Source organism: Felis catus, chromosome C2 (assembly GCF_018350175.1).
Source record: "Felis catus isolate Fca126 chromosome C2, F.catus_Fca126_mat1.0, whole genome shotgun sequence".
In the NCBI taxonomy this organism is placed as follows: domain Eukaryota; kingdom Metazoa; phylum Chordata; class Mammalia; order Carnivora; family Felidae; genus Felis; species Felis catus.
The window spans coordinates 78,995,122-79,014,071 of record NC_058376.1 but is presented as its reverse complement, the minus strand read 5'-3'; the positions used below and the strand labels follow the sequence as shown (position 1 = coordinate 79,014,071).

General features: G+C 38.6%; 1 protein-coding gene across 11 annotated transcripts in view; it reads left to right on the top strand.

Annotated features, from left to right (window-relative positions):
* Nucleotides 1-18,950, top strand: part of LOC101096257 (LIM domain containing preferred translocation partner in lipoma) — a 692,709-nt gene that overhangs the window by 513,628 nt on the left and 160,131 nt on the right. For all 11 annotated transcript variants that reach the window (XM_023260309.2, XM_045036388.1, XM_045036386.1 and 8 more), the window contains one exon: nucleotides 2,893-3,019. In XM_023260309.2, the coding sequence (XP_023116077.1) occupies nucleotides 2,893-3,019 (127 nt within the window). The remainder of the gene's footprint in view (nucleotides 1-2,892; nucleotides 3,020-18,950) is intronic.

The window sequence follows — 18,950 nt, the reverse complement described above, 5'->3', positions numbered from 1 at the left end:
AATAAATGTTAAAAAAAATTAAAAAAATAAAAATAAAAAAAGAACAGTACGTAATTAAACTGTACTTACTTTACAAAAATGGGGCCATCATTTACACTTCCTGTCCTATAACTAGATCTTTTCCTTTGATCGCATGGCCATGTCACCTTTTCATACCTTGCAGATAGATTTGTAATGTACCCTTTTAAAAGCTTTCCACATTCCATTGTATGTATCTATCATTGTGCATTTAAGTGACCTCTTACCCGTGGATGAATAGTTACATTGTTACTTCAGGTTCCTCCTTTTTTTTCAAATATGGTTCCTGTGACTGGCCTTGGTCATATAACTTTATGATTATTTCTGCAAAATTTTCCTAGAAGTGATAACATCTGTGCCATTTAAAGTTTAATATCACTAGCAAATCGTTCCTCCAATGTTCAAATGCTATTTGCACTTTAGAGGAGACCTTAAATTTAACATTTAATGTTTATTGAATAAATGAGTCTAGGATGGGCTCTTGTCCTGAGTTTATCATAACTAGCCCTGCCCTGATCTTTTTGGATGTTAAATTTCCTTATCTCACAATGAATAAAAGATTCCAGCATGCAGCTCTATTTTTTTTTTTTGTCTCTGTCACCGGCCACATACCGTGGTTTATTCACTGTTGTCCGTTCTCCATCCAGATTGTGTCCAACAATGAAATAAAATCCCGATGTAAGATTAGTAACCAACATAAACAAAAATTGAGGGCCTTTTAAAGGCTTTCTGCATGTCCATACTTGCAACCTCCTGTACATTTCAAATACCTAAAAAATGAAAAATATAGAGAAAGGTCCAAATAGGTGCCAAGTAACAACTTGACATATGCTTAGGTGGCGTTTTATGCCTCAGACATCACACAAATAATCAACATGTATCTCGGAGTGGTTGAAATACATGTTGGTAGTAAGGATGAAACATTTGTACAGGTATTTGTGCTTTGTAGGATTTACACATCTAAGAACTCATTTAGTATAGGGAGGAGAACAGGTGAATGAATATGCAGCTATAAGTTTTGTTGAAGTGATTCTTGTAAACTGTTCGTGAAAGGAGAAATTCTTGATAACAACTTAAGGATGCATAAACAGAGAGGGAGACAAACCATAAGAGACTCCTAAATACAGACAACAAACTGAGGGTTTCTGGAGGGGAGGTGGGGTGGGGGGGATGAGCTATATGGGTAATGGGCATTAACGAGGGCACTTGTTGGGATGAGCACTGGGTGTTATATGTAAGTGATGAATCCCTGAATTCTACTCCTCAAACCAATACTACACTATATGTTAACTAACTTGGATTTAAATTAAAAATTAAAAACATAAAAGTAAGAAGAATTTACATTCTCAGTCCCAGCTTTCTCCATTAGTCGTCATGGCCATCATTATTTAACTTTTTTTTTTTTTTTTTTTTTTTTTACATTTATTTTTGGGACAGAGAGAGACAGAGCATGAACGGGGGAGGGGCAGAGAGAGAGGGAGACACAGAATCGGAAACAGGCTCCAGGCTCTGAGCCATCAGCCCAGAGCCTGACGCGGGGCTCGAACCCACGGACCGCGAGATCGTGACCTGGCTGAAGTCGGACGCTTAACCGACTGCGCCACCCAGGTGCCCCTATTTCTTAACTTTTTAAAAAAATATGTATTTATTTATTTTTGAGAGAGAGAGCATGCACACAAGCAGGGGAGGGGCAGAGAGAGAGAGGGAGACAGAGAATCCGAAGCAGGCTCTGGGCCCTGAGCTGTCAGCGCAGAGCCCCACACGGGGCTTGAACTCACTAACTGTGAGATCATGAGCTGAGCCGAAGTTGGATGCTAACCCAACTGAGCCAGCCAGTTGTCCCATTTCTTAACTTTTTATAAGTTTTTTCTGTAATAAGCACATTGATTAAAGATGCTGGGGTGTGATACCGGAAATGGTCAAAGTTATAATATACGCAAAGGAAAACAGAATTATACATTATACATCCCCTTTTATTTACATCATGCAAAGCTACTTTACATCTGGCATCTGGCCTTTCTTTTTTCTCTACATACTTTGGATTCTTGGTCAAACATCTCAGGTAATCTTTCCCCTGACACTTGACTCCCTGACAGCGCTATAATTCTGGCTCGCTCACCTATTTAAACACCAACCCAGTATCAGTGCTTTTTACCTCCCCCATTTGGCTGTTTGTAGTACTAGGGGGAAAAGCTACTCAACCACCTTAACCAGAACACAAGGCCATTCACTTTCTGCCCCCCTTTACCCCATAAGATCCATCCCATCTCCTATCTCAAGCTTTATACAAACTGCAGAAATACACAACTTCCAGGAGCTCCTTAAACCAGTTAGCCTTTTCTCACCTGAATATAAGAACCGCTGCCTATAAGTTTCCTGCCTTTTAGCTGAATAAGTCGTAGTCTGCACCTGCCTCTTCTCTGGAATACTTCCTTTCAGGCTACATGAGAGGTCCCTTATGTACCCTGATTGTGCAGTTCCTATAGTTGCTTTATCTTTAATTATTAATGTGCCTGTACCTCTCATTTGACTGTAAACTCCATAAGGGGGGAAGCTCAATTTATTCATCTTGTTTTTATAAATATACAACTGCTCCATAGTGACTGCTTAGCAATTACTGAATGCAATAGATTCCTACTGTTGTAAACATGGTTTTCTAAAGCCCGGTAGATGACTCATCTCACTAAGACAGGTGAATACTGACAATGATGTGTCCAAGATCAGACACCGAAGAATGTTAAAACTGATTCTAAAACCCAGATCTCTTAGTAGCCATGTCCAGTACCTTCTCCTGTACAATGCAAACGCTACTTGATTGCTTTGATTGTCTAGATTGCATTTAAAGAACTAACTGTTGTGTTTTCTGCCTTTCAGAGTGGACAAACAGGATCCATGGGGCCTCCAGCTGTTCCCCCTTCATTCCGCCCTGAAGATGAGCTCGAACACCTAACCAAGAAGATGCTGTATGATATGGAAAATCCACCTGCTGATGAATACTTTGGTGAGTGGGGTTGAGAGCTGGCTTCTGAAGTGAATGCCTTGTTCGGTTTTTCTTAATTGATAATGAGGAGTATCAGCATCTCCACTGGCAAACGATTTGGGTCTAGATGCATTGGAGTTCGAATGCACATGCACAAAATGGAAGGTTCTGGAAATTGCTTTGTGAGACTGCCATAAATGTGATATCTGTTCAGCTCATACTAAAAGCACAAGGGTATTGTACAGTTTCTTGGAATACAAATTTGATTTTAAAACTAATTTTTGACAGTTTGTAAGCTTCTCTACATTAGGCAGAAATAGGATTTCTGTATGTGTTCAGGCTCCTCACTGGTCTAAATATTTATATACGTGCAGGGACATCTGGGTGACTCAGTCGATTGAGTGTCAGACTCTTGATTTCGGCTCAAGTGACGATCTCACGGTTGGTGAGATCGAGCCCCATGTTGGGCTTTGCGCTGACATTGTGGAACATGCTTGGGATTCTGTCTCTCCCTCTCTCTTCACCCCCCTTTTCTCTCCCAAAGTAAATAAATAAACATTTTAAATAAATAAGTACATAAATATTTATATACAAAATACGGAATTGGATAGTGTCTAAATTCTGTACTCTCAATTCTTTCCCTCTGAAAGTTTAGGAAAAGATGTCCCACTGTATTTTTTTCAACCTTCTCCCCTCTCCAAATCTGTGAATAATTATGAATGGTTATTTCATCCAGTCCGTTAGTGTAATGTGAATTTATGAACTAAATGCCAATTAAGAGGTGTTATGAATACATAACCTGTACTCAGGGAGGTTGTAATTATTCAGGAGAGATAAGAAAAACACATAAGTAATGACTAATCTTGGTAGAAAACCGTAAGAGGCATAAGAGAGACTTATGTTAAATATTATAAAATTTAAAATCTCTACTTCTCAGGAACATCAGGAATGCCTTCTAAGGGAATCGGTGGCACCTGAACCTGGCCCTTTTAAAGCAGTGCCTCCCAAACTTTCTGTGATGAAAACTGTTTCTTTCTCCATCTGTTGGAGACCAGTATTTGTATAGAGCACAGTTAAAATTAATCACTAAGAAAATGAAATAAAAACAATACAAAATGGAAGGCCAAGTTTTACCATTATGAGATCTAACAGGGATGCATTACTCTATTAAAGTGTTATATTATTTTCTAAATACTCCCTGTTTTTGTACTTGTTCCATTGCAGGGTGATAAACATTTCTTCAACACCCATCCATGGACCACAGTTTGAGTAGTGTCGTTTTTGGGACATGTGGAGAGAGGATATTACATTGAGGGGAGAGCAGCAGCAGAGGCACAGAGGTGGAAACATTACACAGGGCTTTTATTTTTCCTGACATTTACTATTTTCGTGTCTCCCCCTTGCTTCCTATTTGGGAATAGGTACTATTCGGTGAACTGAGGGCCCTGATCCAAAGCCACACCATAGATGGAATGGGTTAGGATATGAAAAATGTAGCACTGATTTATATATAGGGTATAGGTCAATAGGGGGAATAATTAATTCTGATTCTGGTCTTTTCTGTGCCGTTGACTAGCTAAGCAGCATTGAAATGTGCTCCATCTGCTTAAGCCCCATTTCCCACCTTGGTAAATCAAGAGTGTGCAGCAAATGATTTCTAGAATTTCTATCAACACTAGTAGTTCCTATAGAAACAGCACTAATCCAAAGAAATACAACAAAACTAAAAGCTGAACATAACTTGATAGGACAAATGCATGGAGAATAGTTATTTTAAAAGAGTCTCTAGTTACATTAAAATATACCAAGAGTGCATCATAGTCTTGTTCTTGATATGGGGAAAAGTTTTATATTGGAATCTAAGGTAAACTTTTTAAAAGATCATGTTAAAAGCAAAAAATAAGGTTACCATATTAAGGTATATTAAAAATAAAAAGCAACTAACATAACATGTATATATGCCTCAAATATCATAGCAACTAAATACATACCAATAAGGAAAATTGAACATAGATGGTATTTGTGCTTATGAATATGTATTAAGATCTCTGCGAAATAAACATAAGTTAAATATTATCTTTGCATTTAAGAACTGCCCTAGTTACTAGCATGGACAGCTTGAACAACTCTCTTATGCTCACTCAGTCTTTGTTTTTGTTTTGCTTTATCTATAATATGGAAATAATTGCTAGCTCATACTGTTATTGTGAGTATTGAGTGAAATATTTATAGAAAGCACTTAGCCAAGTTCTTGGCATGTAGAATGTCCTCAATAATCAAAGTTATCCCATGCTTTATTTAAGAAAATAAAATATGCCCATTAAAAATCCATTAATAATACCTGATTTAAATTTAAGTTCCTACCAAAAATAGAACATGTGTCACCAATTGGTAAATAATCATTGCCAAATAAGGATTATGAAGCATGAGAGAGAATGTGGAATAATGATTAACTTTTATTGAGTGCTTACAATATGGTGTCACTATTTTATGTACTTTATAAGAATTAACTCATTTTATCCATATAGAAAATATATAACCCTGTAAATGCTATGATTATTTCCAGATTAGGAAATTGAACCACCAAAATGTTAAGTAATCTTCCCAATATCGACAGCTAATAAATTGCAGGACTGGATTAGATTCCAGACTCTACTCTTTTTTTTTCCTCCTAAAAACTTTTCCCCCAGCTTTCCTAAGATTGACCAAACAAAACAAAACAAAACAAAACAAAAAACCCAAAAAACAAAATACAACAACAACAACAAGAAAAACAATTGCACATAACCAGGATCTACAACTTGGTGGGTTTGGACATATGTATACATTTGCCTTGCCATCAACACAATCCCACTAAAAAACATATACATTACCTCCAAAAGTTTAAGCTGGATAATTAGGAATGGTTTTATGGAGATCAGCTTTGGATAGACAGAAAATAGAAGAAGGATATTCTCTCCTAAGTAGATAAAATGAACAAAATACAAGTTGAGGTCAGGATTATTTAAGGAAAATTTACTTTAGGTAGAAAACATCCACCAAGTGCCTATTACGTGCAGACTACTCTGCTAACTGTTGGAAACATAAAGAGATAGGCAGACATTGATCTTACCTTTGAAGGTGCCTTTAGTCTAATAGAGAATATATACAGGGTTATAGTGTTTAATCCTAACACAAGACTGAAAGTGACAAGTGACTGAATCAAAGTTGAGCCAAAGTTCTTTGAGAATTCAGAAGAAAAAGGAGAATGGACATCCCCAAGCAGGAATGAAAGCATGTTTATAAATGGTTAGCATTAAAGTTACGTCTTTAAAATTATGCTAATAGAGATTTGGAAGAGGGATTACAGTAGAGAAGCAATGTCATTTCGGATGAGGGAAATTTTAACATAACGTAGAATAAAATCATTAGAGTGAATCACCAATGTGGAAAGGAACAAAAATTAGGATATAAGGTTGGAGAAGAAGGCAGGAGTCCACAATGGATGGCGGATTTAATTTAAAAACCTATTAAATATTCGGGGCAAGTTTAGAGAAACTTGAATATGAGGTATATATTAGATAATACATCAGCATTCATTTCTTATGTGTGGTAGTGGCATTGTGGTTATACAGAACAGTGTCCCAATTTTTAGGGGCAACATGTTGAAGTATTTAGAGTGAAGTGTCATGATATCTGCAACTTACTTTGAAACAGTCTAGATAGATGATAGATAGGTTGATAAATCTACACATATATATAGATACAGATACAGAAACAGACACAGACACAGACACAGACATAGACATAGATATAGATATTGTGGGGAGGGCAAAGTCACTTTACATTAAAACAACTAGAGATGCCATTACCGCACAGCTACACAGGACATCCTTCTTCCCCCAAAAGGTATTGAAGCTTCACAAATGAATTATGTTAAGACTCCTTCCTTGGGTGGGAGAAATAGTTACATTCCTCTGCCTTCTAAACTTGAGTATTTTAAAGAATTTTTAAAAAATGTTTGCTTGTTTGTTTGTTTGTTTGGGGAGAGAGAGAGAATGAGAGCTGGGGAGGAGCAGACAGAGAAGGAGAGAGAGAATCCCAAGAAGCTCTAACCTCAGCATGGAGCCTGACTTGGGGCTCAATGCCATGACCCTGGGATAATGACCTGAGCCAAAATCAAGAGTCGGATGTTTAACTGACTGAGCCCTCCAGGTGCCCCAATGAATTTGAGCTGCCTTCTCTTGTGTACGTTTCCTTCTTTTCTACTGGACACATACCTTTCCTACTGCTGAAGAGATGATAGTCATTAGAATGGTGATGACAGAAGCTGATATCTGTCGAAAGCTCTATTCACAGTCACAGTCTGACTGACAGGTCTGGTGACAATGTCTTCATTTTTATAGGGGAGGACACAGAGATTAGAAAAGCTGAATGAGTTGTTCAAGGTTTCGTAGTTAATAAGTTTCAGGATTTGGACTTTTTCTTGTCCTCTCGAGTCCGTGCTGATTCATCACCATTACGGAAAGACATATGTTGTTCCTGCAGATTGTCAATAGTTGGCTATCCTGCCTCTTGTCATCCTTTCCCTCCCCAAGTCATGATCTTCAAGTGAGAGACTATCTTTGCCCAGGGCCATTAGTTGTATAGTCAGAACTTCGATGTCACTGGCAATATATTTTAACTGTGTATAACTCCTGAATTAACTGATGTGACACTAAGCATGGGCTTTTTGCCATGGTTCAGATACCTACTTTAAGACTGCACACCTAATACCTCCCCACCAACCATGTTAGCTGACTAGCCCTTCCGTTGACCATGAGGGGAGGAAAACTGCTGATAACTACAGCACATCTCAACTGACTTTTCTTAAGTCAGACCTTGATAAAATATTACAAGCAGGTGCACTTCTCTAAGCTACTCCTCAACTGGGCATTTTTTTAAATGGTTCTCCTAAAAAGATGTCAGTTTTAGTGTTTCCATGCACTCCCTCTTCCATCTACTTCAAAAAAACAGGGATTGTTTCATTCCAGTATTAGGTAAATGCCACAAGGCATGGACCATAGCCCATCAGATGGATGAATCCATATCTTTAAAGAGAAGACAAAACTCTCTCATGCTCTGAGCATTTTCCATCTACTTAGGCTTATATAATTGGACTCTAGCAGATGCCCAAGTGTCTTTTCTCCCAATGGAGTCCTTGAGAGGGCCTCAAAACACTACCCTGTAGGGAAAAGAAAGGAAACACACCAGAAAATTGGAGGTAGAAGAAAATTCTGATCTGATTCAGTAACCAGGCAGTGGGTCTTTGGCCCAAATCGTTTGCAGCAAGGCTTGCATCTTAGAGCAACCCGTTTCCCTGGGCAACGAGGAAAGCATGTTTTTACTAGGGGAGATTCTCAGTTCCAGGGATACATGTACAGAAAGAACAGGAGGTGATGAACTATGAATTATTATAAGTTAGAGAAAACTGCAGAACTTAAAATGAGAGGCAGAATTTTAAATTTAGCTATTAAAAAGAACGGGGAGAAAGGCAACACTGCCAGAATATTAGGGAGTTTACAGGGCTAGTTGCCGTCATTGGAGCTTTTATTTTTCAGACAGTTTTGAGGAGGAAATGGAATGGAAAGTTGAGTTTGTCTGTAGATATTTTTGCCACATCTTTTGAATTTATCCAAGAGTTTTCCATGTTGGTTGACACACCCCAAGCCTGTAAGTCTTGCACTTTCATTCATATTGAAAGAGAAAGTATGTTTGTGGAGGAGAGGTTCCACGTTGTGATCCCTGTGTCCATGGCACAGTTCTCCCCCAAATAATGGTGGTCTGGCTGCACAGACCCTGAGACCCAAGACAACATTACTGGAATGTAGTATCTCTGGAAATGAGAACTGTGATATATCTGAGGATAGAATGAAAATATCTACCAGCTTATTTTTAAACACAAAGCTGTAATTATCTTGGCATTGCTTACATAGTGTTGTCTTATTCCTTTAAAAAAAAAAGTGAAGTGTGTGAGTCTCAAAATTGTCTAGTGAGCTATTTGAAGAATCTCTATGCCTTCAGAACAGCACTAGGTAAATTCTCTTCACAGAACTTGGCATTTGTCTAAGGATTTTTGTTTGTTTGTTTCTCTCTGAGTATTGTTATTGAGGTATATTGGGAAATTTTACATAAAGACAGTTCTGAGGGAACTAGGAGAGTTGGGCAGAAGCGGAAGGTAAGCAGCAGTGGGGACCTAGCATGTGGTAAGCCTCAAGAGAAGAAAGGCATGGGTGGGCCTGTGCTATAATTACTTTATTAATAAAACTAACTCACCATACTTGGTGCTGTGTATCTTCTCAGTGGAGAGCAATATGGAGGTCCAACGAATGTTTGTGAGTAGAAAGAGAGAACCCCAATCAATGAGGATGTTAGTCCATTCCTCTTCTGTGCTAGTAAGACCTGTTGATAAGTGAACATGTCTAGGGGATTTGGGCTATGATGCCTAGGAAACTGCAAACCACTATTTGAGATACTGTTGAAGGTGTGGAGAAAAGAAAACCTGGAGCCCGAGTGCTGCTGGAAGACTCCCACGTGGAAAAGAATTAAACTTAATATCCATGCTTCCAAAGTTAGCAACAAAGCAAGGCAAGTGAGGGGAAGCTGGCACATTCCCATGTAGTATAATGAATTAACTTTTTGAGCAGACAGAAACCAGTTCTTGGAAGAGTCTAGGCCCACACCCAATAACTCCTTGTCGGGGAAGCGGTGATCGGTATCCCAGCATATCATGGACAATGAGATTGCATTTGGAAAGTACTATCCTGCTCTGATGGTTCAGTGACTTGGGTGTCTAAACTGGCCTAGGAATCAGCCTCTTCCGTCCACTGTCTTCTTCTACCCCCAGATTATCATTACTGCTATCTATATACCGCTTGTAAAACATTTCCTACTTGTTATATCATTTGAGCTAAACAGCAGCCCTGCGAATCAGACAGTATTTCCCCCCATTTGGCACATGAAGACACACAGGATCTGAGTAATTAAGGGACTCCCCACTCTCCAGGGCCACCACCCGCCCCTACAAGTCAGAGATCCCATAACATAGATCCCCTACGTGGCGCAATTGCAGTGAGGCCCAGGCCTACTACTCTAGAACCTGTTCTCTTTGTACCCCATCACACTCTTTGCACCCTGTTGCCAGATCGGTCATAAACCTGGAGGTAGACCAGTCACCAGGTTCTGTGCTTTAGCTTTTCTGTCAGTACAAGGAATAACGTGTCTGCTCTGAAATGCACTTAGAGGGTCTCAGCTGAGAGGTGCTGAGTAATTTGTTTTTCTTTGTTTTTATGATTTTGTGTCAACAATGTAATGTCCAAGGTATTCTGTCAACTATAAACTGGGAAATGACTCCAGGTGCACAGTTGCCTTTAGTACAGGTGGAGCCTGAGGCCTTTAGGATCTTATTTTCGCACACACACAAAAAATGACCTAATTAATTAAAAACCCCAAAAACCACAATGAGAGAAAAGTTAGAAAATGCGTAGCTTAGAGAAAAGGTTATATTGATTTAGGAAAAAAAATGGATTTCTTGGTTTTGCTTCTCTCCAGCTCTTTGTTTAAGGTATCTGTGGGTCATGGGAATAGAATGTTTTCTAGTTAATGAGACATATTAGATATATTTCCTTTTGTGGTAGTGATTTCTGGTAAAATGTTTGCTTGGGGCAATATATGTTTACAGCACTAAATAAATAATCCTCAGCATTGTATGTGTTCCATCTTAGCACACGTTAATTTTTAATTAATTTGGCTATCGAGTGTATTTTTAAGCATTGATTTGGAACCTGGGCTTATAGTATCATAAAGAAGAATTTAAACTTAGAAACTTTGAGAAACTCTCCAGAATTGTGTTTCGTTTTCCAGAAAACTGAAGTCCAGATGACTCATTCAAGGTCATACAGCTGGAAGTGTTTTAAAACTCTATGGCCAAAAATTCCTTTCTGAATAAAGAATAGAAAGTAGTCTCGTCTGCTGGGAAAAGGAATGGCAGGGTTATTCAGAAAAGTGAGGAAGTAGGTTTGCCTGCTGTTTTTATGAACCCACTCCTGGATACACCTTCTTCAAACTTGAGTGAAGAATGGATTGTCCTTAAAAATAATACAGTCAGTAACTTGTTAGGGCCTATGTGTGTATACTGTCCTGAGTTCCTTGATTTTTAAATACAAAATAGCTGAAGAGATCCCCAAAACCCTTTTTTTCATTTTCATCAGATTACTTATTTGTAATATTTCTTGTCTACTTTCCCTACTAGAATGTAAATCTGATTGAAGGCAATATTTTTTTTAGTTCACTGCTGTGTCCCCATCTTCGATTCTAGAACTAGGCCTGACTGATAGGAGATGTTTAATATTTGTTTAATTAATTAATCAACATATAAATGAAAATTGTGAGGAAATAAATGCGTATTCCCTGTGGCAAGACATGGTATACAGTAAACTGCGGAGGGATAATATTTCATTCATTTAACAGGTATTTGTTTAGCGCCTTCTAGAATCATAAAAGGTTAGAGCTGGAGAGAATCAGAGACTGTGTAAGGAAAACTCCCTCATTTTTAGAGATGATGAAGTGAGTGAGTTTTCTAAGTTGCAAACTAGTTAGTGATAGAACCATGGATTATAATTCAGACTTTCTCATTATTTCTTTAAAATTTATTTATTTGGAAGCACCTGGGTGGCTCAGTTAAGCATCCAACTCTTGATTTTGACTCAGGTCATGATCTCACACTTTGTGAGTTTGAGCTGCACATCAGGCTCCATGCTGACAGTGTGGAGCCTACTTGGGATCCTCTCTCCCTCTCTCTCCCCCTCCTCCACTCACTCACTTTCTCTCTCTACCTCTCTCTCTGAAAATAAATAAAAAGTAAACTTAGGAAAGAAAAGTTTTCAAAAGGGGGGTTCCTGGGTGGCTCAGTCAGTTAAGAATCCAACTCCCTATCTCAGCTCAGGTCATGATCTCATGGTTTTTGACTTCAAGCCCTGCATCGAGTTCTCTGCTGACAGTGCAGAACCTGCTTGAGATTCTGTCTCTCCCTCTCTCTGCCCATTCCCCACTTGCTCTCTCCTCTCTCTCTCTCCCCCTTTACTTATTTTGAGAGAGAGAGAGAGAGAGCGAGAGAGCGAGAGAGTAAACTCCATGCTGTCAGCCCAGAGCCCAAAGTGGTGCTCCATCTCACAAACCATGAGATCATGACCTGAGCCAAAATCAAGAGTCAGACACCTAACTGACTGAGTCACCCCGGGGCCCTCATTCTTTCTCTTTAATCACTTTAAGTCATGGAGAATGTGTAGAGCAAGGTACAGTTGCTACATTCCTTGAACTTCAGTAAAAACTAGATTGACACCCTTGGACTTGATCTCTTTTACATGTGTTTTCTCTGAAAATTAAGGATTGAAATTGGTTACTTGATAGGTTACATAGTTGAGATGTTTTAAGTTCTAGATCATATTTCCTCCCATTTCCCTCATTTCCCACTGTGGGGTTTATAGTCCTTGGAACCTAGGATAATCTCTCAACTCGTCAGTTTGCTACTATTCTAATCTAAATGGGTCAGATGCGCAAGGTGTCACATTGAAAGAAACATCCTTACCCCATGTTTATATGGGTTTTCCATAGCAACCAGCTATGAAAGGTCATTCACTTACAGTGGGCCCCTTCAAGCATATGAGACACCACCCAGGATCGGTGTTTCATTCAGTCTTTATATCAACAGCAGACACTCACTCATTCAGTCGCATTGAGATCATCATTCTCTTTATCAGAGAATGAAATGTAGGAAAGAGATTCCTACTTCATAATTAAAAAAAAATGTTTCTTTGCTTAATGACTGACAGCAAACTTGGCGATCTGGGAGAGAATGCACTGGCATGAGCACACGGTGTGTACCCACCCCCCCGCCAAAAAAAAAGTTCCAGTTCTTAGGTTGTTTATGGTTATGTGCTGAACCGTGTGGCTAGAGCTTAGACCAAAACCTGCAAGTGCTAATTATGCATTTTCTGATCTTACACACACAAATACAGATAACTCTGAACTCCACTCCCTTTAACCCTCCAAACCATCCTCCTTACCCCTCACCTGCTCTTTCCCCACAACTTTCTCTATAATACACAGATAATCATCTCCTTCCAGACTTTGAAGTGACATTAGGTTTGTCAGAAGGGCTAATGAGTTGACTGCCAGCAAAGCCATTGTTTGAACATCTGCGGAGTTCTATTTGATAGGCATCTATTGTACTTTTAATTGAACATATTCATTAATCTACAAATATTTATGGAGTGCCTACTATATACCAATCATTGTAGTGTGCTTTATGGGAAATAATGGAAATGAGGTAACATAATGGTCAAGAAGAGAAAGCATTGTTAAATCCTATAGCACCAAGGGCTTGGATGGAGAACACATTTTATGAATGGCAGTGGAAAATACATGGCTTTTCATCTAGGTTCAGAGGCTTTTTCTGCTATTACCAGTTGACCCGGGCCAAATTAAATGTCACAGGAGTTCACATGAAGAGACCCCCATTGCTGGGGAGTAGACTGGTTGGCAACGTACTAACTGTTGTACTATCTGAATTCTCAGTCGAATGCTTTTAAAGAAAAGCAAGCAGAGGGGCACCTGGGTGGCTCAGTGGGTTAAGCGTCCAACTTCGGCTCAGGTCATGAGCTCACAGTCCGTGAGTTCAAGCCCCACATCGGGCTCTGTGCTGACAGCTCAGAGCCTGGAGCCTGCTTCAGATTCTGTGTCTCCCTCTCTCTCTGCCCCTCCCCTGCTCAAGCTCTGTCTCTGTCTCAAAAATAAAAATAAAAACATTAAGAAAGAAAGAAAGAAAGAAAGAAAGAAAGAAAGAAAGAAAGAAAGAAAGAAAGAAAAGCAAGCAGAAAATATCCAAGGCCAATAAACTGGGAAGCTGGTCCAAATTAATGACCTTATTCCAATTCTCTTCCTAGCTGACTCCAAAGTCAGTCATATTGTATTAAATTGTCCCAGATTCATTACAGCAGCTGCACAGCTGTGAGCTCAGACTTCAGCTGGTTCTCTAACTATCAGACCTTCTCCTGGACTCAACTCCACTCATACCTGTGAGTACCATGTGTTAAAATTCAATGAGGAAACAGAAACAGTGTGCAGGAGTGACTTGTCGAAGGAGGCTAAGGAGATGCAGTAGGCGGGAGGTACTAGAAGACAGTTACTAATCTCCACTGCCTCAATCTCCCATTTAGCCTTAGGATCATGGCAAAGTTAGAGAGGCACTTAGAAATCATCTAGCTTCAGAGCTTCCCATTCTTTGATAACTGGAGGCACCTTTATAATTTTTATCATAATGCATTAACTATCTGTACTATTTTTTGCCTAATATTTTTATTTAAATCAATTAAGTTTTAGCCTACTTTATCTTCCTCCATGTCAAAAATATCCATAATCTGATTTTATGGGTTGAAATAATTGCTGCTTGTTCCCCTTAAAATACATTAAATCAAACTCCACATTGGAATTTTAAAATGTTTATCCATGAACCCCCTCATGTTCAAAATAGTGGGAAATGCGGATAGAATTCATCAGGAAGACAACTTGATGGAATACCATGAGGAAATAATTTCCTTAAGGTCACCCATTGAGTTGACTTTAACAAAATAAACATTTTTTACATCCAGAGGCATCACGTTATCGTGACAGACAGGGTAGTGGTTTAAAGAGCCAGAAATCAAGCATTCTGAGGCCAGATTCTGGGCCTGACACTCTCCTGCTGACTTGCTGTGACACCTTCGTTCAGCCCCTTTCCAGGGGCCTCATCTCCTTCGTTAAGACATTAAAATACATAATTTATAGATCCTTCAGCCCCTTATTTTTTTGCCTCAGATATTTTTCATACATTGCCTTCTATACGCGTTAAAACATAGGTAGATAGGAAAACAGCTGTCTGATGTAGAATTACAACATTGATTGCTTCAGAGTTCCACGGGATTGGAAGATAAGCTCAATGATCTATTTCCTAGGCCATTTTATACTCTGCTCAATGTTGTTCCTCATTTCTTAAGGTTTATGAGAAGATTCACTGCATTTAAAGTAGCTTTAACTATCAGTTAACACAAATAAAATAGGATTGTAGAACATAAGGAATACTCTGTATTGAGGTGGATACCCTAGCATCACTGTTTAAGGATTTTCCTGAGTCAATAATGTTGTTCACTAATGTTACTTGGTATACGTAAGTGAAATTAATATTGGTAACCATTAATGTGACAATGGTCTTCAGTGTAGATAATCCAGCACTGTCATAAAAATGCAGAATGTATCTTTTGTTACATGGCACCGAGAAACAAGCACTGGACTTGGAGTTCAGGATATCCAAGTATAAGTTCTGTATCTTCTCTGTATGATACTGTAGGACACTTGTCATTTGTAATGTGCTTTGGAACATATTGGTATGCATTATTTAAAAACATTATTATGGCAGTTTTAAGATTTGAGTTATCATTTCCCAAAAGAAACAAGTTTATCCAAGGACAGGTTAAGAGGTGGAACCAAATTCTTAATTTAAGTTTTCTGGATTAAATTATGTATACTTTCAACAATTGCATTTAGCCTCTTAACATTTCTGAGTTTCACTTACTTCACCTATTACAGAAGATCATTTTTCATATTATATATATATATATATATATATATATATATATATATATATATATATATAGTAAGGATAGGATCAAGTAAAATCAGTAGATGGGAAAATGCATTCTAAACTATAACAGACCAAGGTGCACCTGGGTGGCTCAGTCGGTTGAGTGTCTAACTCCTGATTTTGTCTCAGGTCACGATTTCACCATTTATAGGATTGATCCCCATGTCAGACTCTGCTCTGGTAGTTTGGAGCCTTCTTGGGATTCTCTTTCTGCCCCTCCCCCTCCCCTGATCGCTCTCTCCTTCTCTCTCAAAATAAATAATAAACATTTAAAACATAATAGATCAAAAATTTAAGAGCTGTTAGTGTTGCTTCCCAGTGCAACGTCTGGCTTGATTTATGCCGTTTATGATTATTGTATAATAATCAACCTCTGTGAATTTTTAATGTTAGTGCTTGTCTCTCTTTGAATTGGCACATTGTGTCTTCTTATGGTGTTCTGTTGCTAATGGAATATCATTAGAGGATAGAGAAAATGTTTTTCAGTTGTGTGTGAGAAAGCAACACACAAAGGCATACCACAGTGTCCTCATTTGCTGAACAAACTACTCTTGCTTTTTAATGTGGAATGCAGAAGATCTAATTGAAAAGAGACAAAAATGAATTTTGACTCAGATTCTGCAGGATGAATCATAACCCACTTTCTCATCTGAGATGTGAAGAAAAAAAATTAAAGAAAACCAACCACCACACAGTTTTACTGTCAGTGTCAGCATAATCAATACAGAGTATTTTTTTTAGCAGAATGAAGACTGAATTACTACTAGGCTATGAACTGCAGGTAGTAGAAAACCAAATTAATTTTTCTTTGTCTATAGTCGGCTTGAAATTGCCTTTCTTTTTTGGTCTTCATTAAAACATGCAATCAAGAGAGTTTGGGGTCTGTCAGCAATTTTTGCCCAAACCATTCAGAAATGCGATGATCTCTATTCAACAATTAAAGGCCAATAAGAGACTAGGCAAGCTTGGGCCACATTCTATCCCAATGTCCTTTTGTCATGCAATAGGGAGCAGGGAGACAGCAAAGCAGCAGAAACCTGGACACAGTGGAATTGCTGCTTCCTTGAATTTAACTTACTTGAATTGTTGATGTGAGTGACTACAGAAAAATGAAGATTTTTGTCTGCTGGAGCCCAGGATACAAATATATAATATACCTTACCAGCAAATGTAGCTTTTTGAAAAATTTGAAAGGGTTTTGTACAGAGAGGTGCTATAGACTATCCTAGAACATGGTCTTCAATTCTAAATCAATCAATTTCTTTCTAGTTCTTGTTAATGTTCTATTAATAGCTTCTGTGGCCTTTATTTCTCATATAGATGTGTGTGTATTTATATATATATATATATATAATATACATATATATGTGTATACACATATATGTGTACACATAGTATACATATATACACATATATGTATATGTATGTATGTATGTACATATATATATATGTATATAATATACACACATATATATATATACACGTACATGTATATGTTATATATGCTATGGAGCATATATAGCATACATTTCTATGTCTATGTCTCCTTCTTTACCATAAGATCACTGAGAAGAGAGGCCATATTTTCCTTATCTTGTCCTTCCCCCAAAGAGCAAAATAAGAAGGTAGAGTTAAATGAGTCCTTAAATCTCTCTATGCCGCTCCATCAAGACTTTTACTTGTATTAGAGATTCTCTAGCTTGGCTTGATCCCAAATATGCCTACTAACAGTTCTGTTGACAATAAGACTAGCTCATATTGAGCCCTGACTATATACTACAAGTTTCGCATCCAATACTCCTATAACCCTATAACATGGGTACTGTTCTTTTACAGATGAGGAAATTGAAGCAAAGTGAAGCTAAATAATTTTTCCAGAGTCTAGTAATTCTTGGACTTTCAATTACAACCTAGAGCCTAGCTCTGAACCCCTGGATAAATTGTGCCTTTGACTACAGTTTGCAGAAGGTCTGGTCGAAGATTGGGCCCACAGCGTCTGTGCTCATCATGTGGATTTTCTGACAAATTCCATTTTATGACTCCCGCTTCTCTTGGGGGATTTTTCAGTATGATTTGATTTCCTCTGATTGAAGGGTCTCACCACTGATCAGGCAGGAGGTAGAAATCCAGGTGCACCACCAGTCTGCTTGCACTACAGATGTCTCCACGGGCACTGTCTTAGTTCTCCTACAAGAGTAATAGTGCCCAGCTGGGCCACTTAGTCCAGATGATACAAGAAAAGTGCTTACTGTAATACTGTTTATGATAGTAGCTCTTAGATCTACATCTGTATTCCTCTGTTCTCTCTTGGACTTGAAACCTGGTTCTTGTGATTTTAGCAATATCTATACCCACAAACCCCCTCTCCTTACACTTCATCCCAATCCAGTGCTGCCTTCATTCACACAGGGAAATAGTTACTTTTAATTTTTACTAATCCATCTGCATTGGCATCTTCCAGTCTAAGTTAGCCTTAGAAAAAGGCCAAGTCCAGTCTCACTGTCAAAGTGGAAATGAGAGAGAGCAAGGAGAAGGGAACTCATCTTGAAAATAAGGTCACCGTATTGGTATGTCATCGTTCACAAGAGTTCAGTGCACTAGCTAGCAATTGGCTTGCTCAGTCGGAAGTTGATGCTATTTTAGGCTATCAGCAGGAGTGTCAATGTATCTGTGAATTTTGGCATTTTATTTCATTAAGGTGGTTCAGGAAGCCAGACACTGATTAAATGATGCTTCGACTTAGCTCCCACTCCTAATTTTGGACGTGTGGTGTCTTCAGGCAGCTGTTGTGACACCCTGATTCTAAAGAAAACTTTTCGTGCTTCTAAAGCAACCTTGGGAACAATCTACCCCACGTCCTGCTATCCTGGAATCTCCCATGCTCTACATCTCCGGTCACAGGTGGCGTGGAGATACTATTGCTTCCAGTTCTCCTCTGGCAAATCAAGGAAATACAGCTCAGGTGTGTGCATACAGTTTTGATCCACAGTTTGTAAGAGCAGCATCCTCACTGACACATAGGCTCAGGATGGATTTTCATTTGGAGATCGCGTAAGAAGATACCTACGGAAGGAATGGCTTCATCATTGCAGTTACTTTCAAAGTCAAGAGATACCCTAGACAGGCCACAAGAATTGTTTAGGTAAGACTAGGAAAATTCTAAACTTTCTGTTGTTGCAAAGGGTTTGGGATCTGATTTCATTTATAAACATGGTTTAAATGAGAAAGATAAGGATTTCTAGATAGGAAATTTATATT